Source organism: Salmo trutta, chromosome 36, assembly GCF_901001165.1.
Source record: "Salmo trutta chromosome 36, fSalTru1.1, whole genome shotgun sequence".
Lineage (NCBI taxonomy): Eukaryota > Metazoa > Chordata > Actinopteri > Salmoniformes > Salmonidae > Salmo > Salmo trutta.
This window is the reverse complement of record NC_042992.1, coordinates 2,854,659-2,879,273: the sequence shown is the minus strand read 5'-3', so window position 1 is coordinate 2,879,273 and position 24,615 is coordinate 2,854,659. Positions and strand designations below refer to the sequence as shown.

The window sequence follows — 24,615 nt, the reverse complement described above, 5'->3', positions numbered from 1 at the left end:
TTTTCCCTTTTGTTCATTAACCATTTGCACATCGTTACAACACTGCACGTAGCCAATAACATTTGAAATGTCTATATTAAAAACTTGTGAGTGTAATGTTTACTTTTCATTTTTTATTGATTATTTACCTTGTCCCCCCCCCCTTTTGTTTATTATCTATTTCACATGCTTTGGCAATGTAAACATATGTTTCCCATGAAGCCCTCTGAAACATCTGCTCTCCACTCTGCTTGGTCTAAACAGCTTTATGTATCTCAGGGGCCAGTTTCAATTCAACAATTCAAACATCACAGACCCGATGTTCCACTAAAGACAAATAATGAACATTGTTTCATGCTGTAATGATGTAATGATGTAATGATGTAATGATGTAATGATGTAATGATGTAATGATGAAGATTAATTATATTTTACCCCGGTTGGTTTTACTTCCTTCCCCCCCTGATCTCCACCTCCCCCCCTGATCTCCACCTCCCCCCCTGATCTCCACCTTCCTCCCTGATCTCCACCTCCCCCCCTGATCTCCACCTCCCCCCCTGATCTCCACCTCCCCCCTGATCTCCACCTCCCCCCTGATCTCCACCTCCCCCCCTGATCTCCACCCCCCCCTGATCTCCACCTCCCCCCCTGATCTCCACCTCCCCCCCTGATCTCCACCTCCCCCCTGATCTCCACCTCCCCCCTGATCTCCACCTCCCCCCCTGATCTCCACCTTCCCCCCTGATCTCCACCTCCCCCCTGATCTCCACCTTCCCCCCTGATCTCCACCTCCCCCCCGATCTCCACCTCCCCCCCGATCTCCACCTCCCCCCCGATCTCCACCTCCCCCTTGATCTCCACCCCCCCTGATCTCCACCTCCCCCCCTGATCTCCACCTCCCCCCCCTGATCTCCACCCCCCCCCGATCTCCACCTCCCCCCCTGATCTCCACCTCCCCCCCGATCTCCACCTCTCCCCCTGATCTCCACCTCCCCCCCTTTCTCCACCTTCCCCCCCTGATCTCCACCTCCCCCCTGATCTCCACCTTCCCCCCTGATCTCCACCTCCCCCCTGATCTCCACCTTCCCCCCCTGATCTCCACCTTCCCCCCCTGATCTCCACCTTCCCCCCCTGATCTCCACCTCCCCCCCTGATCTCCACCTTCCCCCCCTGATCTCCACCTTCCCCACCTGATCTCCACCTCCCCCCCTGATCTCCACCTCCCCCCTGATCTCCACCTCCCCCCTGATCTCCACCTCCCCCCCTGATCTCCACCTTCCCCCCTGATCTCCACCTCCCCCCTGATCTCCACCTTCCCCCCTGATCTCCACCTCCCCCCCGATCTCCACCTCCCCCCCGATCTCCACCTCCCCCCCGATCTCCACCTCCCCCTTGATCTCCACCCCCCTGATCTCCACCTCCCCCCCTGATCTCCACCTCCCCCCCCTGATCTCCACCCCCCCCGATCTCCACCTCCCCCCCTGATCTCCACCTCCCCCCCGATCTCCACCTCTCCCCTGATCTCCACCTCCCCCCCTTTCTCCACCTTCCCCCCCTGATCTCCACCTTCCCCCCCTGATCTCCACCTCCCCCCTGATCTCCACCTCCCCCCTTTCTCCACCTCCCCCCCTGATCTCCACCTTCCCCCCCTGATCTCCACCTCCCCCCCTGATCTCCACCTCCCCCCCTGATCTCCACCTCCCCCCTGATCTCCACCTCCCCCCTGATCTCCACCTTCCCCCCTGATCTCCACCTCCCCCCTGATCTCCACCTTCCCCCCCTGATCTCCACCTCCCCCCCTTATCTCCACCTCCCCCCCGATCTCCACCTCCCCCCCGATCTCCACCTCCCCCCCGATCTCCACCTCCCCCCCGATCTCCACCTTCCCCCCGATCTCCACCTCCCCCCCGATCTCCACCTCCCCCCCAATCTCCACCTCCCCCTTGATCTCCACCCCCCCTGATCTCCACCTCCCCCCCTGATCTCCACCTCCCCCCTGATCTCCACCTCCCCCCCTGATCTCCACCTCCCCCCTGATCTCCACCTCCCCCCTTTCTCCACCTCCCCCCCTGATCTCCACCCTCCCCCCTGATCTCCACCTCCCCCCTGATCTCCACCTCCCCCCTGATCTCCACCTCCCCCCTGATCTCCACCTTCCCCCTTGATCTCCACCTCCCCCCTGATCTCCACCTTCCCCCCCTGATCTCCACCTCCCCCCCTGATCTCCACCTCCCCCCCTGATCTCCACCTCCCCCCCGATCTCCACCTCCCCCCCAATCTCCACCTCCCCCCGATCTCCACCTCCCCCCCCTGATCTCCACCTCCCCCCCTGATCTCCACCTCCCCCTTGATCTCCACCTTCCCCGCCTCTCATATGGTCGGCCATGTTCAAGGTTCTGCTCTTATGCACAGAGAGACAGAGAGAGCCTTTATATATTTCCTCCACGTCTAAATGTCTTGGAAGGGAACACTCTGGAAAGTCTGATAATTCTGGGGTAAAAACCGTCAAGAAATGTCATGAATAGACTCCATGTGGAATACCAATGACTGGGCTGAGAGACGGAGAGACACGTAGACACATTGGGTTCATGCACACACACACAGGGTACATATACACACACACACACACACACACACACACGCACGCAGGGTACATACACACACACACACACGGTTCATATGCGCACACACACACACACACACACACACACACACACACAGGGTACGTACACACACACACAAAAACACACACAAGGTACATATACACACACGGCACACACACACACAGGTTTCATACACACCACACACACACACACACACACAGGTTTCATACACACACACACCAGACACACACACACACAGTCTCACAAATGTCTCAGGGGCAGATTTAGCATTAGACTGTGGTCCGTTGCAGCTGCCTGTCTGTCACAGAGATAGTAGACGGGTAGAGAACAGGCTGGTGGCTAGTCTGTGATTTAATACCACCAACCAGAGATAGCAGACGGGTAGAGAACAGGCTGGTGGCTAGTCTGTGATTTAATACCACCAACCAGAGATAGCAGACGGGTAGAGAACAGGCTGGTGGCTAGTCTGTGATTTAATACCACCAACCAGAGATAGCAGACGGGTAGAGAACAGGCTGGTGGCTTGTCTGTGATTTAATACCACCAACCAGAGATAGCAGACGGGTAGAGAACAGGCTGGTGGCTAGTCTGTGATTTAATACCACCAACCAGAGATAGCAGACGGGTAGAGAACAGGCTGGTGGCTAGTCTGTGATTTAATACCACCAACCAGAGATAGCAGACGGGTAGAGAACAGGCTGGTGGCTAGTCTGTGATTTAATACCACCAACCAGAGATAGCAGACGGGTAGAGAACAGGCTGGTGGCTAGTCTGTGATTTAATACCACCAACCAGAGATAGCAGACGGGTAGAGAACAGGCTGGTGGCTAGTCTGTGATTTAATACCACCAACCAGAGATAGCAGACGGGTAGAGAACAGGCTGGTGGCTAGTCTGTGATTTAATACCACCAACCTACATTAGACTGACCACCTCCTGACTACCTGGTGCCTGATGAGTTGGAATTCAGATCAATGTGGAGTTGCAGCAATTAATTACTGTACATTGTTCAACAGCATCGGAAAGCTGTATGAAGTGGTAGGCATTTTAACTTTGAGGATACCCTGGCCCTTTCCCTGGCCCTTTTGTCTCTATAGCTTTGTAATGAGCGCTCTGGTGTTTCAGTCCTATCACTTGTCAAGGGCACTTGACTAAATTGTCCAGTATTCGAGACTCAATCTAGACTTGACTGTTAGTGATTCAACTACAGTACGTCACTACCAACGTTACTAAGAACTCTGTCCACATGACACCTTCCTAACTGCAAGTCTGTCAGGTTAAGATCACAAGTTTGAAAGTACTGTCGAGGATCCCACAGTGATCCTCAACACATTACTGACTGCAAGTCCCTCAAGATAAGATTTCCTTAAGAAAGGACAAAACAAATACTATCTACCTGTTGACTTACTGTCCCTCTGTCTCCCCTCACAGTGACGTGTCCCATGAACGAGGTCCTAACAGCTTCCACGGGCGTCATCATGAGCCAGTCCCCCGGTACCGGCTTCCCCCACTTTGAGTCCTGTTCCTGGGTGGTCAAGGTAGAGCCGGGCTACAACATCACATTTACTATACAACACTTCCAGACCAGCCGGCAGTTTGACGAATTAGAGATCTTTGACGGTGAGAGTTTATTACTTTTTTAACGTTGTATATACTACCTGTATTCTTGTTTATACTACCTGTATTGTTGTATATACTACCTGTATTGTTGTGTATACTGCCTGTATTGTTGCATATACTGCCTGTATGTACCACCTGTGTTGTTGTATACTACCTGCATTGTTGTAGTATACTACCTGAGTTGTACTTACGACCTGTATTGTTGTATACACTGCCTGTATTCTTGTATTTACTACCTGTATATACTGCCTGTATTGCTGTATTTACTAACTGTATATACTGCCTGTATGTCCTACTTGTGTTGTTGTATACTACCTGTGTTGTTTTATACTACCTGTGTTTTTGTTGTATACTACCTGTGTTGTTGTTGTATAATACCTGTGTTTTTGTGTATACTACCTGTGTTGTTGTATACTTCAAGGAAAAACTGCTCCAGCTCCTTCAAGTTGGATGGGTTCTGCTCGTGTACAGCAATCTTTAAGTCATACCATCGATTCTCAATTGGATTGCCTTCTGGGCTTTGACTAGGCCATTCCAAGACATTGAATGGTTTCCCCTTAAACCACTCGAGTGTTACTTTAGCATTGTCCTGCAGGAAGGTGAACCTCCGTCCCAGTCTCAAATCTCTGGAAGACTGAAATAGGTTTCCCTCAAGAATTTCCCTGTATTTAGCGCCATCCATCATTCCTTCAATTCTGACCAGTTTCCCAGTCCCTGCCGATGGAAAAACATCCCCACAGCATGATGCTGCCACCACCATGCTTCACTGTAGGGATGATGTTCTCGGGGTGATGATAGGTGTTGGGTTTGCAAAAGACATAGCATTTTCTTTGATAGCCAAAAAGCTACATTTAAGTCTTATCTGACCAGAGTACCTTATTCCATATGTTTGGGGAGTCTCCCACATGCCTTTTGGCGAACACCAAACATGTTTACTTATTTTTTCTGGCCACTCTTCCATAAAGCCCAGCTCTGTGGAGTGTACGGCTTAATGTGGTCCTACGGACAGATACTCCAATGGAGCTTTGCAGCTTCTTCAGGGTTATCTTTGGTCTCTTTGTTGCCTCTCTGATCAATGCCCTCCTTGCCTGGTCTGTGAGTTTTGGTGGGCGGCCCTCTTGGCAGGTTTGTTGTGATGCCATATTTTTTCCATTATTTAATAGTGGATTTAACGGTGCTCCGTGGGATGTTCAAAGTTTCTGATATTTTTTTATAACCCAACCCTGATCTGTACTTCTCCACAACTTTGTCCCTGACCTGTTTGGAGAGCTCCTTGGTCTTCATTGTGCCGCTTGCTTGGTAGTGCCCCTTGCTTAATGGTGTTGCAGACTCTGGGGCCTTTCAGAACAGGTGTGCATATATACTGAGATCATGTGACAGATCATGTGACACTGAGATTGCACATTGGTGGACATTATTCAACTAATTATGCGACTTCTAAAGGTAATTAGTTGCACCAGATCTTATTTGGATGCTTCTTAGCAAAGGGGGTGAATACATACAGTTGAAGTCAGAAGTTTACATTCACCTTAGCCAAATACATTTAAACTCAGTTTTTCACAATTCCTGACATTTAATCCTACTAACAATTCCCTGTCTTAAGTTAGTTAGGATCACCACTTTATTTAAGAATGTGAAATGTCAGAATAATAGTAGACAGAATTATTTATTTCAGCTTTTATTTCTTTCATTACATTCCCAGTGGGTCAGAAGTTTACATACACTCAATTAGTATTTGGTAGCATTGCCTTTAAATTGATTAACTTGGGTCAAACATTTTTGGATGCCTTCCACAAGCTTCCCACAATGAGTTGGGTGAATTTTGGCCCATTCCTCCTGACAGAGCTGGTGTAACTGAGTCAGGGTTTTAGGCCTCCCTGCTCGCACACGCTTTTTCAGTTCTGCCCACACATTTTCTATAGGATAGAGGTCAGGGCTTTGTGATGGCCACTTCAACACCTCGACTTTGTGATGGCCTTAAGCCATTTTGCCACAACGTTGGAAGTGTGCTTGGGGTTGTTGTTCATTTGGAAGACCCATTTACGACCAAGCTTTAACTTCCTGACTGATGTCTTGAGATGTTGCTTCAATATATCCACATCATTTTCCATCCTCATGATGCCATCTATTTTGTGAAGTGCACCAGTCCCTCCTGCAGCAAAGCACACCCACAACATGATGCTGCCACCCCCTTCATCAGACCAGAGGACATTTCTCCAAGAAGTACAATCTTTGTCCCCATGTGCAGTTGCAAACCGGAGTCTGGCTTTTCTATGGCGGTTTTGGAGCAGTGGCTTCTTCCTTGCTGAACGGCCTTTCAGGTTATGTCAATATAGGACTCGTTTTACTGTGAATATAAATACTTTTGTACCTGTTTCCTCCAGCATCTTCACAAGGTCCTTTGCTGTTGTTCTGGGATTGATTTGCACTTTTCGCACCAAAGTATGTTGATCTCTAGGAGACAGAACGCGTCTCCTTCCTGAGCGGTATGACGGCAGCGTGGTCCCATGGTGTTTGTATTTGCGTACTATTGTTAATACAGATGAACGTGGTACCTTCAGGCGTTTGGAAATTGCTCCCAAGGATGAACTAGATTTCTGGATGTCATTATTTTTTTTCTGAGGTCTTGGCTGATTTCTTTTGATTTTCCCATAAGGTCAAGCAAAGAGGCACTGAGTTTGAAGGTAGGCCTTGAAATACATCCACAGGTACACCCTCCAATTGACTCAAATGATGTCAATTAGCCTATCAGAAGCTTCTAAAGCCATGACATAATTTTCAGGAATTTTCCAAGCTGTTTAAAGGCAACAGTCAACTTAGTGTATGTAAACTTCTGACCCACTGGAATTGTGATACAGTGAATTATAAGTGATATAATCTGTCTGTAAACAATTGTTGGAAACATGACTTGTGTCATGCACAAAGTAGATGTCCTAACCGACTTTCCAAAACTATAGTTTGTTAAGAAGAAATTTGTGGAGTGGTTGAAAACGAGTTTTAATGACTCCAACCTAAGTGTATGTAAACTTACAATTTCAACTGTATGCACACACCACTTTTCCCTGGTTGGAGTCTTACAATGTTTATTAATCCAAAAGGGTAGGCAAGAGAATGGTCGTGGACAGGCAAAAAGGTCAAAACCAGCATACAGGCTCGTAGTCAAGGCAGGCAGGTACAAAGTCCAGAAACAGGCAAGGGTCAAAACCGGGAGGACTAGGAAAAGGAGAATAGCAAAAAGCCGGGAGAACGGGAAAACCGCTGGTTGACTTGGAAACATACAAGACGAACTGTCACCGAGAGACAGGAAACACAGGGATAAATACACTGGGGAAAAACAAGCGATACCTGGAGGGGGTGGAGACAATAACGAGGACAGGTGAAACTGATCAGGGTGTGACATGGTGAATACTTTTTGCAAAGCACTGTAATGGCACAGTACAACAGTGGTGTCCAGAACAGCATCTCAGAATGCACAACTCATCGGTTCTGGTCACGGATGGGCTATTGCGGCAGACGACAACACCGGGTACAACTCCTATCAGCTAAAAACAAGAAGAAGCAGCTCCAGTGGACTACTCCATCACCAACACTGGACTACTGAGGAGTAGAGAAACGTTGCCCGGTCCGACGAATCCTGGTTCCTGTTGCAGCATGCTGATGGCAGTGTCAGGATTTGGCGTAAGCAGTAGGAGTCCCATGGACCCATCCTGCCTGGTGTTGACGGTACAGGCTGGTGGCGGTGGTGTAATGGTGTGGAAAATGTTAAGTCCCATGATAGCGTTTGAATGCCACACCTCGTAGAATCCATGCCCCAAATAATTCAGTTCTGGAGGCAAACGGGGGTTCGACCCAGTATTAGAAGAGTAATATATTAATAAACTAGCCGCTGACTGTATTTCAACTGCAAATGGCATGCGCTGATGACTGAAAATATTAATGTAGGAAAATGCTTGCCCCACTAATTTTTCTTGCACATTTTCTGATTAATTAGCTAGCTAGCTAACAATCTCATCTCATTATTTATGCACATGGCCTGAAAAACGAACTAAATATGCTCACTAGCAGGCCCAGTAAATAACGGTGTTAATTTGGTGTCAAGGATGAGTTCACTTTGGCGCCCGTCCAGTGTTTGCACATAAGTAGCACAGATTACTAGCTAGGCTAATTACCATGCTAGCTAGAGAGATCCTAACTACATTGCTGGCTAGCTAGCCAGCTAACGTTAGTTAAGTTAGAATTTGATGAGGACAGGGCTGTTTGCTTGGTGAAGTGTACTTTTTATTATTTACTTATTCAGATACGCTGTTGCTGGCTGTGGCAAGCTACTGTCATGACTCTCTCCTTGGTGAGGATCATGGGTGCCAGAATCGCCCAAACCCCCTCTTTCCCAAAGGAGAGGAGAGGGGGAATTGGGCCGGTTTTATCACTTAACAACCGGACTGTAAATACCTTGCAGATCGTATCGTAAATACCCCCCTTTGGCTCTGCAGTATGGAGGATTAATAAATCCCTATTCTGTGTGATTGTTTAGTTAGGTAGTAAATAAATAATAATTTAAGCCAATTTGTGTATTGCTGAGGCTAGTGTTCGTGCAGATATCCAAGGATTATGCAACGTTCAGAATGAGACTGATATGAGGAAATGAATGATTGATAACTGGTATGATATTGATATATTATTGTGTTAATTCGTGAAACGGTAACTCATTAAATAAACCTTTCCCATGGTGCCCCAAATTAATAATGAATTAATTGTTACATGATTAATTGAATTGAGTTTTAATTAAACGTTGGAGGCAATTATTCAATGAATAGCAGTCATCACATGAATGATAGTCACGTCACGACACTACTCATCGTCAAACCACCATGCACACTCTCTCTCTCGGATCGTGACGTAGGGCTGAATGATGTACAATGAGCAGCTTGTAGAGCGCCATCTTCAGGCAACCATTAAAACCTCTTAGGGATCCCATTACAGCTAGAATCCCGTTAACGGGATCGATTTGACAACATCTAGTGGAAGCCATAGGAACTGCAATCTGGGTCCTAATAATTATGCTTTCCCATAGAAAAAGCATTGGAAAATCCAATGACCACAATAAAATTAAATCCTGGATGGTTTGTCCTTGGGGTTTCGCCTGCCAAATCAGTTCTGTTATACTCACAGACATTATTTTAACAGTTTCGGAAACTTTACAGTGTTTTCTATCCAATACTACCATGCATATCCTAGCTTCTGGGCCTGAGTAACAGGCAGTTTTCTTTGGGCACCTCAGTCATCCAAACTTCTGAATACTGCCCCCTAGTCTTAAGAAGTTATAAAACATTAAAACAATTATTGTAAATGAGCAGACGTATTTGTTCATGTTATGTATATAATATGGCCACTTTATTAGTGGAAATAAAGACTGCTACAAATATTTATTTGAAAGGCTAATGTCGGTCTGACTCAATACACATCCAACCTCTCTAAAGACCTGGGTGAGCTGGAGAGAAATGGTCTGACTCTACACACTACCAACCTCTCTAAAGACCTGGGTGAGCTGGAGAGAAATGGTCTGACTCTACACACTACCAACCTCTCTAAAGACCTGGGTGAGCTGGAGAGAAGTGTTACTGATTCCTCTTTTTATTTTATCTTCCAACGAGCGGGGCGAGAACAGACGTGTAAGCCCTCGTGGGCTGCCAAACAGAGTTTGGATCGTTGGATTCTTGGATGGGAATCTGTTTCTCAGTTCCCAGCTGCTATCTCTGCCATAGCAGCATGGGACCAAACTACATGGACGAGTACATTGGCAAAGCCTCAATAGAAAGAGCTTCTTTTGATTTAGCAGTTGAAAGCTCCTGCTAACATTACAGACCACTAGAACTAGCATGTGTTGACGTGAAACAACATGCTAAACACCTCAAGGCATTGGAATCCTCCCCCAACTGGTCAGCTTGACAGGACAAGCGGACCAGGATGTCACTTCTGATCATGTCTAAACAGTCGTTGTCCCCATCGGCTCGAAAGGACCATGACAAGTAGTCACACCATCAATGTTTATGAGATGTCTTATGAACCCAGGGTAGTTAGAGGTTAATTATGTCATTTAACCCCACGGTAGTTAGAGGTTAATTATGTCATTTAACCCCACGGTAGTTAGAGGTTAATTATGTCATTTAACCCCACGGTAGTTAGAGGTTAATTATGTCATTTAACCCCACGGTAGTTAGAGGTTAATTATGTCATTTAACCCCACGGTAGTTAGAGGTTAATTATGTCATTTACACCCAGGGTTGTTAGAAGAAGGGTTAGATGGAGGGTTGTAAGGTGATGATGGAGTGTGTATTGTACGGTACTATGTTCTTGTCTACTGTGATTGGTGGAGTTTGTGCTGGTATGTGATGCATCTTTAGGGCAGGGGGGGTCAGTGTATGGAGGATGCCACATTAAAGTAAGACAATATGTCCAAGTCTCTCTCTCTCTCTTATCTATCTCTACAGGTCCGTCCAGACAGAGTCCTCTCCTGGTTACTCTGAGTGGAAACTACTCCTCTCCTCTCAGCATCACCAGCTCTAACAACAAGGTTTACCTCCACTGGTCCTTCGACCACACCACCAGCCACAAAGGCTTTCGCATACAATACTCAGGTGAGTCCAGGAAGAGTGTGTGTGTGTGTGTGTGTGTGTGTGTGTGTGTGTGTGTGTCTCGAACAGGTGGTCTCATGTTTAAACTCTACGTGAGTTGTTATTCCGTTGTCTTTTCCTCCTAAAGATGAAGGATGTGTTGCTATAGGACACCTGCGTTACGTTGGATGAGTTATCGTCGTATCAATATTTAAAACGCTCCCTCTGTTACATATCAACACTACTCAGGCAGATTGACTAATCACCCCTCCGTCGTTCTCCCCTCTCTCACCACAGTCCTCCATGCATCTGTACCGCTCTCCCTCCCTCCCTCCCTCCCTCTCTCACCAGAGTCCTCCCTGCCTCTTTCACCCTCCCCAGAGCCCCCATCAAAGGTAGTGCACTATGTACGGGAGAGAGTGGCAGGCATCTCCTCACTGTTTGGTTGGTTGAGTAAGTGGCAGACAGCAGCTCACAGGTTGGTTGGTTGGTTGGTTGGTTTGTTGGTTGGTTGGTTGGTTGGTTTGTTGGTTGAGTTAGTGGCAGACAGCAGCTCACAGGTTGGTTGGTTTGTTGGTTTGTTGGTTTGTTGGTTGGTTTGTTGGTTGGTTGGTTGAGTTAGTGGCAGACAGCAGCTCACAGGTTGGTTGGTTGGTTGGTTGGTGGCAGACAGCAGCTCACTGGTTGGTTGGTTGGTTGGTTGGTGGCAGATAGCAGCTCACTGGTTGGTTGGTTGGTTGGTTGGTTGGTTGGTTGGTTGGTTGGTTGTTTCGTTGGTTGGTTGGTTGGTTGGTTGGTTGGTTGGTTGAGTTAGTGGCAGACAGCAGCTCACAGGTTGGTTGGGTTCATCAATATGGAGTCCCCTTCTGTTAGGATACCTCAGTGGGAACCAGACAGATGGCGAGAACAGATTCTACGTTTTGTACTGTTTTCTTTATCAATCCATCTTTTATCTCCGTGGCCCTTCGTCATCTCCTCCATCACCAGCTGTAGCAACACACCTGCTCCCTCGCTCCCATTCTTATTTTCTTGCTATCTCTTTTTGTTCCCTTCCTTCCTTCTCTCTCTTCACTCATTTGTTTGCACACTATTCCCTACATAGTGCACTACTGGTACAAATTAGGGAATAGGGTGCTATTTGAGATGCGGCCTGGAGCACCGTGTAGGGAATAGTGTGCTCTTTGGGATGCAAGCCTAGAGCACCATGTAGGGAATAGTGTGCTCTTTGGGATGCAGACTAGAGCACCATGTAGGGAATAGTGTGTTCTTTGGGATGCACTCTAGAGCAGAGCCAAAATCACAACGCACTGTCCCCCGGCTACTTTGGTTCCCTTATCTAACACCTATTGAATAGGATCTGGTGTTTTACAGTGTTAAACACCCATTATATGGTTCCCTTATCTAACACCTATTCCCCACCACTACAAAAATGGTCAAGGGGGCATACTCAAAAAAAGTTTCACATTTTCTGCCTCCGTGAAACAATTTGTTTGAGTGAGTGAGTGAGTGAGTGAGTGAGTGAGTGAGTGAGTGAGTGAGTGAGTGAGTGAGTGAGTGAGTGAGTGAGAGAGAGAGAGAGAGAGAGAGAGAGCTACAGCAGCCCATAAACTGCATATATATATCACTCGGTTTTAACAACGAACAGCCATAACTTTTTATACCGTAGGGGAACCTTATCTGAATTGTCTGTTCATTGCGTTGGATGGGACATAGCGTTTTGGGTCCAGAATTAGCATTTTTATGGAGATATTTATAGTAATATAGTCATAGAGATTAACCGTAATGAATGATACGCTTTTTCTGTGTTCGTGGTCCACTTCCTCGCAAATCTCCCCTCCGCTCAATGCCACACTTCACGTCACACGGACCGTTATCATTACAATGGGTTTCATCTCAAATTCCTTCTCCTCTGACGTAGCTGGCTCTATTGCTGTGTGTGTGTCAGTGTGTGTGTGTGTGTGTGTCCAGCAGTCTATATTTCAGATCCCCTCATTTAGTCCGAGAGAAACCCAAACACCAGACTTGTTAAATCACTCAAATGACATTATTACAGTTGTATATTTTGTTTGCTACCAAAAAAAAACGATATAGAACTTTTTTATATTGTGTACTTAGACATTTTATGATCTCTGGCCTTAGTCTAGCTTCCATTTCTGTTTTGCAGCACACTGAGATGTCTCTGTCTCTCTCTCTCTCGCTCTCTCTCCCTTATTTTGTTGTTTTTGAAAACACACTTTATTTAGATAGTCCAGTTTTTCCATCTGTAGATTCCCTACAGATATTATGGATAACTATTTGTTGATAAACAACTGCTTGCTAAGTTAGGGCAAAGGAATATTGCTCAGTTAGAATACTGTTTAAATGCTCAGCTTTGCTCACTGTTGTTGTATAGTATACAGTATATTACCACTGTCGTTGTGCAGTATATTACAACTGTCGTTGTATAGTATATTACTACTGTCGTTGTATAGTATATTACCACTGTCGTTGTGCAGTATACAGTATATTACCACTGTCGTTGTGCAGTATATTACTACTGTCGTTGTATAGTATATTACTACTGTCGTTGTATAGTATATTACTACTGTCGTTGTATAGTATATTACCACTGTCGTTGTGCAGTATATTACTACTGTCGTTGTGCAGTATATTACTACTGTCGTTGTGTAGTATATTACTACTGTCGTTGTGCAGTATATTACTACTGTCGTTGTATAGTATATTACTACTGTCGTTGTATAGTATATTACCACTGTCGTTGTGCAGTATACAGTATATTACTACTGTCGTTGTATAGTATGTTACCACTGTCGTTGTACAGTATATTACTACTGTCGTTGTATAGTATACAGTATATTACTACTGTCGTTATACAGTATATTACTACTGTCGTTATACAGTATATTACTACTGTCGTTATACAGTATATTACTACTGTCGTTGTACAGTATATTACCACTGTCGTTGTACAGTATATTACTACTGTCGTTGTATAGTATATTACCACTGTCGTTGTACAGTATATTACTACTGTCGTGCAGTATATTACCACTGTCGTTGTACAGTATATTACTACTGTCGTTGTGCAGTATATTACTACTGTCGTTGTATAGTATATTACTACTGTCGTTGGACAGTATATTACTACTGTCATTGTGCAGTATATTACTACTGTCATTGTGCAGTATACAGTATATTACTACTGTCGTTGTACAGTATATTACTACTGTCGTTGTATAGTATATTACTACTGTCGTTGTGCAGTATATTACTACTGTCGTTGTGCAGTATACAGTATATTACTACTGTCGTTGTATAGTATATTACTACTGTCGTTGTATAGTATATTACTACTGTCGTTGTACAGTATATTACTACTGTCGTTGTACAGTATATTACTACTGTCGTTGTATAGTATATTACCACTGTCGTTGTACAGTATATTACTACTGTCGTTGTATAGTATACAATATATTACTACTGTCGTTGTGCAGTATATTACCACTGTCGTTGTACAGTATATTACTACTGTCGTTGTATAGTATATTACTACTGTCGTTGTACAGTATATTACTACTGTCATTGTACAGTATATTACTACTGTCGTTGTACAGTATATTACTACTGTCGTTGTATAGTATATTACCACTGTCGTTGTACAGTATATTACTACTGTCGTTGTATAGTATACAATATATTACTACTGTCGTTGTGCAGTATATTACCACTGTCGTTGTACAGTATATTACTACTGTCGTTGTATAATATATTACTACTGTCGTTGTGCAGTATATTACTACTGTCGTTGTGCAGTATACAGTATATTACCACTGTCCTTGTATAGTATACAGTATATTACTACTGTCGTTGTATAGTATATTACCACTGTCGTTGTATAGTATATTACTACTGTCGTTGTGCAGTATATTACTACTGTCGTTGTATAGTATATTACTACTGTCGTTGTGCAGTATATTACTACTGTCGTTGTATAGTATATTATTACTGTCGTTGTGCAGTATACAGTATATTACCACTGTCGTTGTACAGTATATTACTACTGTCGTTGTATAGTATATTACTACTGTCGTTGTATAGTATATTACTACTGTCGTTGTATAGTATATTACTACTGTCGTTGTATAGTATATTACTACTATCGTTGTGCAGTATATTACTACTGTCGTTGTATAGTATATTACTACTGTCGTTGTATAGTATATTACTACTGTCGTTGTACAGTATATTACCACTGTTGTTGTACAGTATATTACTACTGTCGTTGTATAGTATATTACCACTGTCGTTGTACAGTATATTACTACTGTCGTTGTGCAGTATATTACCACTGTCGTTGTACAGTATATTACTACTGTCGTTGTGCAGTATATTATCACTGTCGTTGTATAGTATGTTACTACTGTCGTTGTACAGTATATTACTACTGTTGTTGTATAGTATATTACTACTGTCGTTGGACAGTATATTACTACTGTCGTTGTGCAGTATATTACTACTGTCGTTGTATAGTATATTACCACTGTCGTTGTACAGTATATTACTACTGTCGTTGTATAGTATACAGTATATTACTACTGTCGTTGTGCAGTATATTACCATTGTCGTTGTACAGTATATTACTACTGTCGTTGTATAATATATTACTACTGTCGTTGTGTAGTATATTACTACTGTCGTTGTGCAGTATACAGTATATTACCACTGTCGTTGTATAGTATACAGTATGTTACTACTGTCGTTGTACAGTATATTACCACTGTCGTTGTACAGTATATTACTACTGTCGTTGTATAGTATATTACTACTGTCGTTGTGCAGTATATTACTACTGTCGTTGTACAGTATATTACCACTGTCGTTGTTCAGTATATTACTACTGTCATTGTTCAGTATATTACTACTGTCGTTGTATAGTATATTACCACTCTCGTTGTGCAGTATATTACTACTGTCGTTGTACAGTATATTACTACTGTCGTTGTACAGTATATTACTACTGTCGTTGTACAGTATATTACCACTGTCGTTGTATAGTATATTACTACTGTCGTTGTGCAGTATATTACCACTGTCGTTGTACAGTATATTACCACTGTCGTTGTACAGTATATTACCACTGTCGTTGTACAGTATATTACCACTGTCATGTTACAGTATATTACTACTGTCGTTGTATAGTATATTACTACTGTCGTTGTGCAGTATATTACTACTGTCGTTGTGCAGTATATTACTACTGTCGTTGTACAGTATATTACTACTGTCGTTGTATAGTATATTACTACTGTCGTTGTACAGTATACAGTATATTACCACTGTCGTTGTACAGTATATTACTACTGTCATTGTGCAGTATATTACTACTGTCGTTGTATAGTATATTACTACTGTCGTTGTACAGTATATTACTACTGTCGTTGTATAGTATATTACCACTGTCGTTGTACAGTATATTACCACTGTCGTTGTACAGTATACAGTATATTACCACTGTTGTTGTACAGTATATTACCACTGTCGTTGTGCAGTATATTACCACTGTCGTTGTACAGTATACAGTATATTACCACTGTCGTTGTGCAGTATATTACCACAGTCGTTGTATAGTATATTACTACTGTCGTTGTACAGTATATTACTACTGTCGTTGTGCAGTATATTACCACTGTTGTTGTGCAGTATACAGTATATTACTACTGTCGTTGTGCAGTATATTACCACAGTCGTAGGATAGTATATTACTACTGTCGTTGTACAGTATATTACTACTGTCGTTGTGCAGTATATTACCACAGTCGTTGTACAGTATATTACTACTGTCGTTGTACAGTATATTACTACTGTCGTTGTACAGTATATTACCACTGTCGTTGTGCAGTATACAGTATATTACCACTGTCGTTGTGCAGTATATTACCACTGTTTCGACCAACTATTGTTTCATTGTTTATTCATGATATTAACAATATAATCACCAACTTTTGAAACGTTTCAGACTTTTAAACATAAAAGTTGTTACTCTGTTTATTCACAGCAGCTTTATTGCAGCCCAGCTAGAAAACTGTGGAAACTTTTCAGATTTATTCTGAATATTTAAATATTGTTGTTGTTGTTTTATTAAATGCTGTTGTTTGTTTATTCACAGCGGCGTACTGCAGCCCACCTAGCAACCCTCTCAATGGAACAGTCCACAGTCAGACAGGCACCAAGCTGGGCAGTACCCTGCGCTTCAGCTGTGACCAGGGCTTTCGTCTGATTGGCCAAAGCAGTGCCACCTGCACCCGCACCCCCCAGGGGATTTATATATGGAACGCCCCCGTACCGCTCTGCCAAGGTAAGGACATGAACCACAGGGAATCTACATACAGTATGGAACGCCCCCCGTACCGCTCTGCCAAGGTAAGGACATGAACCACAGGGAATCTACATACAGTATGGAACGCCCCCCGTACCGCTCTGCCAAGGTAAGGACATGAACCACAGGGAATCTACATTCAGTATGGAACGCCCCCCGTACCGCTCTGCCAAGGTAAGGACATGAACCACAGGGAATCTACATACAGTATGGAACGCCCCCATACCGCTCTGCCAAGGTAAGGACATGAACCACAGGGAATCTACATACAGTATGGAACGCCCCCCGTACCGCTCTGCCAAGGTAAGGACATGAACCACAGGGAATCTACATTCAGTATGGAACGCCCCCATACCGCTCTGCCCATACCGCTCTGCCAGATGCACTCACACCTGCCTAATGCCTTCTTAACAACAATTGAACCGCTCTCCTTGAAGTTCTTGATGATCCGATAAATGGTTGATTTAGGTGCAATCTTACTGGCAGCAATATCCTGCAAAGCAATGATGACGGCACGTGTTTCCTTGCAGGTAACCATGTTTGACAGAGAAAGAGCAATGATTCTAAGCACCACCCTCATTTTGAAGCTTCCAGTCTGTTATTCAAACTCAATCAGCATGACAGAGTGATCTCCAGCCTTGATCAGCTGGTCCTTTTGTGGCAGGGCTGAAATGCAGTGGAAATGTTTTTGGGGGATTCAGTTCATTTGCATGGCAAAGAGGGACTTTGCAATTAATTGCAATTCATCTGATCACTCTTCATAACATTCTGGAGTATATGCAAATTGCCATCATACAAATTGAGGCAGCAGACTTTGTGAAAATTAATATTTGTGTCATTCTCAAAACTTTTGGCCACGACTGTACAGCTTGATTAGAGTCCACCTGTGGTAAATTCAATTGATTGGACGTGATCTGGAAAGGCATACACCTGTCTATATAAGGTCCCACAGTTGACAGTGAATGTCAGAGCAAAAACCAAACCATGAGGTCAAAGGAATTGTCAGTAGTGCTCCGAGACAGGATTGTCTTGAGGCACAGATCTGGGAAAAGGTACCAAAACAATTCTGCAGCATTGAAGGTCCCCAAGAACACAGTGGCCTACATCATTCTTAAATGGAAGAAGTTTGGAACCACCAAGACTCTTCCTAGAGCTGGCAGCCCGGCCAAACTGAGCAATCGTGGGAGAAAGGCCTTGGTCAGGGAGGTGATCAAGAACCCGATGGTTACTCTGACAGAGCTCCAGAGTTCCTCCTTGGAGATGGGAGAACCTTCCAAAAGGACAACTATTTCTGCAGCACTCCACAAATCAGGCCTTTATGGTAGAGTAGCCAGACGGAAGCCACTCCTCAGTAAAAGGCACGAACCCCCACTTGGAGTTTACCAAAAGTCAACTAAAGGACTCTCAGACCATGAGAAACAAGATTCTCTGGTCTGAATAAACCAAGATTGAACTATTTGGCCTGAATGCCAAGCGTCACATCTGGAGGAAACCTGGCACCATCCCTACAGTGAAGCATGGTGGTGGCAGCATCATGCTGTTGGGATGTTTTTCAGCGGCAGGATTGAGGGAAGGTATCATGGGAAAGATGAACGGAGCAAAGTACAGAGAGATCCTTGATGAAAACCTGCTCCAGAGCGCTCAGGACCTCAGACTGGGGCTACGGTTCACCTTCCAACAGGACAACGACCCTAAGCACACAGCCAAGACAATACAGAAGTGGCTTCGGGACAAGTCTCTGAATGTCCTTGAGTGGCCCAGCCCGAGCCCAATTGAACATCTCTGGAGAGACCTGAAAATAGCTGTGCAGTGACGCTCTCCATCCAACCTCACAGAGCTTGAGTGGATGTGTAGAGTACAATGGGAGAAACACCCCAAAAACAGGTGTGCCAAGCTTGTAGCGTCATACCCAATAAGACTCGAGGCTGTAATTGCTGCCAAAGCTACTTCAACAAAGTACTGAGTAAAGGGTCTGAATACTTATGTAAATGTAATATTTTTTTTATATATACATTTGCAAAAATGTCTAAAAACCTGTTTTCCTTTGTCATTATGGGGTATTGTGCGTAGATTGTTGAGGAAACAAAACTATTTAATACATTTTATAATAAGTCTGTAACGTAACAAATTGTGGAAAAAGTCAAGAGGTCTGAATACTTTCTGAATGCACTGCATGCATATTTAATGAATACAACTAGCTACTAGCCTATTTTGATGGAAGTGAATACCACATGGATGGTCAACATGGATGGTCAACTCAGTTTCCTTGAGGCTTCTGTGCCTACAAGTTTTTACCTCTACCTAGGCACTTAAATGGCCCAAATTGGTCAAACTCAGTGGCTCATTCAAATGAAGAAATGGAAGCCAGCCACTTCAACACAGCTGCCTAGACATTGGGACAGGGCTTCAGACATAAACTCAGCAAAAAAAAGAAACTGCCCTTTTTCAGTGATAATTCGTAAAAATCCAAACAACTTCACAGATCGTCATTGTAAAAGGGTTTAAACACTGTTTGGCATGCTTGTTCAATGAACCATTGGGGCGGCAGGTAGCCTAGTGGTTAGAGTGGAGGGGCGGCAGGTAGCCTAGTGGTTAGAGTGTAGAGGTGGCAGGTAGCCTAGTGGTTAGAGTGTAGAGGAGGCAGGTAGCCTAGTGGTTAGAGTGGAGGGGCGGCAGGTAGCCTAGTGGTTAGAGTGTAGAGGTGGCAGGTAGCCTAGTGGTTAGAGTGGAGGGGCGGCAGGTAGCCTAGTGGTTAGAGTGTAGAGGTGGCAGGTAGCCTAGTGGTTAGAGTGTAGAGGAGGCAGGTAGCCTAGTGGTTAGAGTGTAGAGGAGGCAGGTAGCCTAGTGGTTAGAGTGTAGAGGAGGCAGGTAGCCTAGTGGTTAGAGTGGAGGGGCGGCAGGTAGCCTAGTGGTTAGAGTGGAGGGGCGGCAGGGTAGCCTAGTGGTTAGAGTGGAGGGGCGGCAGGTAGCCTAGTGGTTAGAGTAGAGGGGCGGCACGTAGCCTAGTGGTTAGAGTGGAGGGGCGGCAGGTAGCCTAGTGGTTAGAGTGGAGGGGCGGCAGGTAGCCTAGTGGTTAGAGTAGAGGGGTGGCAGGGTAGCCTAGTGGTTAGAGTGGAGGGGCGGCAGGTAGCCTAGTGGTTAGAGTAGAGGGGCGGCAGGGTAGCCTTATGGTTAGAGTGGAGGGGCGGCAGGGTAGCCTAGTGGTTAGAGTAGAGGGGAGGCAGGTAGCCTAGTGGTTAGAGTGGAGGGGCGGCAGGGTAGCCTAGTGGTTAGAGTGGAGGGGCAGCAGGGTAGCCTAGAGGTTAGAGTAGAGGGGAGGCAGGTAGCCTAGTGGTTAGAGTGGAGGGGCAGCAGGGTAGCCTAGTGGTTAGAGTAGAGGGGCGGCAGGGTAGCCTAGTGGTTAGAGTAGAGGGGTGGCAGGGTAGCCTAGTGGTTAGAGTAGTGGGGCGGCAGGGTAGCCCAGTGGTTAGAGTGTTGGACTTGTAACCGAAAGATCGAATCCCCGAGCAGATAAGGTAAAAATATGTCGTTCTGCCCCTTGACGAAGGCAGTTAACCCACTGTTCCTAGGCCGTCATTGAAAATAAGAATTTGGTCAACTGACTTGCCTAGCTAAATAAAGGTACAATAAACAAATAATGAACATGCACTTGTGGAATGGTCAATAAGAAACTTAGACGGTAGGCAATTAAGGTCACAGTTATGAAAACTTAGGACGCTAAAGAGGCCTTTCTACTGACTCTGATAAACACCAAAAGAAAGATGCCTGGGTCCCTGCTAACCTGTGTGAAAGTGCTTTAGGCATGCTGCAAGGAGGCATGAGGACTGCAGATGTGGCCAGGGCAATAAATTGCAATGTCCGTACTGTGATACGACTAAGACAGAGCTACAGGGAGACAGGACAGACAGCTGATTGTTCTCGCAGTGGCAGACCACGTGTAACAACACCTGCACAGGATTGATACATTGGAACATCTCACCTGCTGGACAGGTACAGGATGGCAACAACTGCCTGAGTTACATCAGGAACGCACAATCCCTCCATCAGTGCTCAGACTGTCCGCAACAGGCTGAGAGAGGCTGGACTGAGGGCTTGTAGGCCTGTCGTAAGCCAGGGCCTCACCAGACATCACCGGCAACAACGTCGCCTATGGGCACAAACCCACCGTCACTGGACCAGACAGGACTGGCAAAAAGTGCTCTTCACTGACGAGTTGCGGTTTTGTCTGGTTGGATTCGTGTTTATCATTAAAGGAATGAGTGTTACACCGTGGCCTGTACTCTGGAGCGGGATCGATTTGGAGGTGGAGGGGCCATCATGGTCTGGGGCGGTGTGTCACAGCATCATCGGACTGAGCTTGTTGTCATTGCAGGCAATCTCAACGCTGTGCGTTACAGGGAAGACATCCTCCTCCCTCATGTGGTACCCTTCCTGCAGGCTCATCCTGACATGATCCTCCACCATGACAATGCCACCAGCCATACTGCTCGTTCTGTGCGTGATTTCCTGCAAGACAGGAATGTCAGTGTTCTGCCATGGTCAGCTAAGAGCCTGGATCTCAATCCCATTGAGCACATCTGGGACCTGTTGGATCGGAGGGTGAGGGCTAGGGCCGTTCCCACCAGAAATGTCCGGGAACTTGCAGGTGCCTTGGTGGAAGAGTGGTGTAACATCTCACAGCAAGAACTGGCAAATCTGGTGTAGTCGATGAGGAGATGCACTGCAGTACTTAATGCAGCTGGTGGCCACACCAGATACTGACACTTACTTTTGATTTTGACCCCCCCCCCCTTTGTTCAAGGACACATTATTCAATATCTGTTAATCACATGTCTGTGGAACTTGTTCAGTTCATGTCTCAGTTGTTGAATCTTGTTGTGTTCATACAAATATTTACACATGTTAAGTTTGCTGAAAATAAACGCAGTTGACAGTGAGAGGACATTTATTTTTTTGCTGAGTTTACATAAATACTGCGTTGACTGGGACTGAATAGGTTGAAGGATTCTACAGTGTTCTTTTCATTTATCAAAAATCAAATCAAATCAAATTTATTTATATAGCCCTTCGTACATCAGCTGAAATCTCAAAGTGCTGTACAGAAACCCAGCCTAAAACCCCAAACAGCAAGCAATGCATGTGAAAGAAGCACGGTGGCTGGGAAAAACTCCCTAGGAAAAACTCCTGAGAAAGGCCAAAAACCTAGGAAGAAACCTAGAGAGGAACCAGGCTATGAGGGGTGGCCAGTCCTCTTCTGGCTGTGCCGGGTGGATATTATAACAGAACATGGTCAAGATGTTAAAATGTTCGTAAATGACCAGCATGGTCAAATAATAATAATCATAGTAATTGTCGAGGGTGCAACAAGCACGTCCGGTGAACAGGTCAGGGTTCCGTAGCCGCAGGCAGAACAGTTGAAACTGGAGCAGCAGCATGGCCAGGTGGACTGGGGACAGCAAGGAGTCATCATGCCAGGTAGTCCTAGGGCTCAGGTCCTCCGAGAGAAAGAAAGAAAGAAAGAGAGAATTAGAGAGAGCATATTTACATTCACACAGGACACCGGATAAGACAAGAGAATACTCCAGATGTAACAGCCCCCCGACACATAAACTACTGCAGCATAAATACTGGAGGCTGAGACAGGAGGGATCAGAAGACACTGTGGCCCCATCCGATGATACCCCCGGACAGGGCCAAACAGGCAGGATATAACCCCACCCACTTTGCCAAAGCACAGCCCCCACACCACTAGAGGGATATCTACAACCACCAACTTACCGTCCGAAGACAAGGCCGAGTATAGCCCACAAAGATGTCCGCCACGGCACAACCCAAGGGGGGGGGCGCCAACCCAGACAGGAAGACCACGTCAGTGGCTCAACCTACTCAAGTGACGCATCCCTCCCATGGACGGCATGGAAGAACACCAGTAAGTCAGTGACTCAGCCCCTGTAAAAGGGTTAGAGGCAGAGAATCCCAGTGGGAAGAGGGGAACCGACAAGGCAGAGACAGCAAGGGCGGTTCGTTGCTCCAGCCTTTCCGTTCACCTTCACACTCCTGGGCCAGACTATACTTAATCATAGGACCTACTGAAGAGATAAGTCTTCAGTAAAGACTTAAAGGTTGAGACTGAGTCTGCGTCTCTCACATGGGTAGGCAGACCATTCCATAAAAATGGAGCTCTATAGGAGAAAGCCCTACCTCCAGCCGTTTGCTTAGAAATTCTAGGGACAATTAGGAGGCCTGCGTCTTGTGACCGTAGCGTACGTGTAGGTATGTACGGCAGGACCAAATCGGAAAGATAGGTAGGAGCAAGCCCATGTAATGTTTTGTAGGTTAGCAGTAAAACCTTGAAATCAGCCCTTGCCTTAACAGGAAGCCAGTGTAGGGAAGCTAGCACTGGAGTAATATGATCAAATTTTTTGGTTCTAGTCAGGATTCTAGCAGCCGTATTTAGCACTAACTGAAGTTTGTTTAGTGCTTTATCCGGGTAGCCGGGAAGTAGAGCATTGCAGTAGTCGAGCCTAGAAGTAACAAAAGCATGGATTAATTTTTCTGCGTCATTTTTGGACAGAAATTTCTGATTTTTGCAATGTTACGTAGATGGAAAAAAGCTGTCCTTGAAGCAGTCTTGATATGTTCTTCAAAAGAGAGATCAGGGTCCAGAGTAACGCCGAGGTCCTTCACAGTTTTATTTGAGACGACTGTACAACCATCCAGATTAATTGTCAGATTCAACAGAAGATCTCTTTGTTTCTTGGGACCTAGGACAAGCATCTCTGTTTTGTCCGAGTTTAAAAGTAGAAAATTTGCAGCCATCCACTTCCTTATGTCTGAAACACAGGCTTCTAGCGAGGGCAATTTTGGGGCTTCACCATGTTTCATTGAAATGTACAGCTGTGTGTCGTCCGCATAGCAGTGAAATTTAACATTATGTTTTCGAATGACATCCCCAAGAGGTAAAATATATAGTGAAAACAATAGTGGTCCTAGAACGGAACCTTGAGGAACACTGAAATTTACAATTGATTTGTCAGAGGACGAACCATTCACAGAGACAAACTGATATCTTTCCGACAGATAAGATCTAAACCAGGCCAGAACTTGTCCATGTAGACCAATTTGGGTTTCCAATCTCTCCAAAAGAATGTGGTGATCGATGGTATCAAAAGCGGCACTAAGATCTAGGAGCATGAGGACAGATGCAGAGCCTCGGTCTGACGTCATTAAAAGGTCATTTACCACCTTCACAAGTGCAGTCTCAGTGCTATGATGGGGTCTAAAACCAGACTGAAGCGTTTCGTATACATTGTTTGTCTTCAGGAAGGCAGTGAGTTGCTGCGCAACAACTTTTTCTAAAATTTTTGAGAGGAATGGAAGATTCGATATAGGCCGATAGTTTTTTA

At 45.1% G+C, this 24,615-nt stretch overlaps 1 protein-coding gene across 1 annotated transcript in view; it reads left to right on the top strand.

Moving 5' to 3' along the window:
• csmd2 (CUB and Sushi multiple domains 2) overlaps positions 1-24,615 on the top strand; it is a 338,221-nt gene that overhangs the window by 268,004 nt on the left and 45,602 nt on the right. The window contains exons 44-46 of the mRNA XM_029734626.1: positions 4,034-4,222; positions 10,711-10,857; positions 17,000-17,188. Of these exons, the coding sequence (XP_029590486.1) occupies positions 4,034-4,222; positions 10,711-10,857; positions 17,000-17,188 (525 nt within the window). The remainder of the gene's footprint in view (positions 1-4,033; positions 4,223-10,710; positions 10,858-16,999; positions 17,189-24,615) is intronic.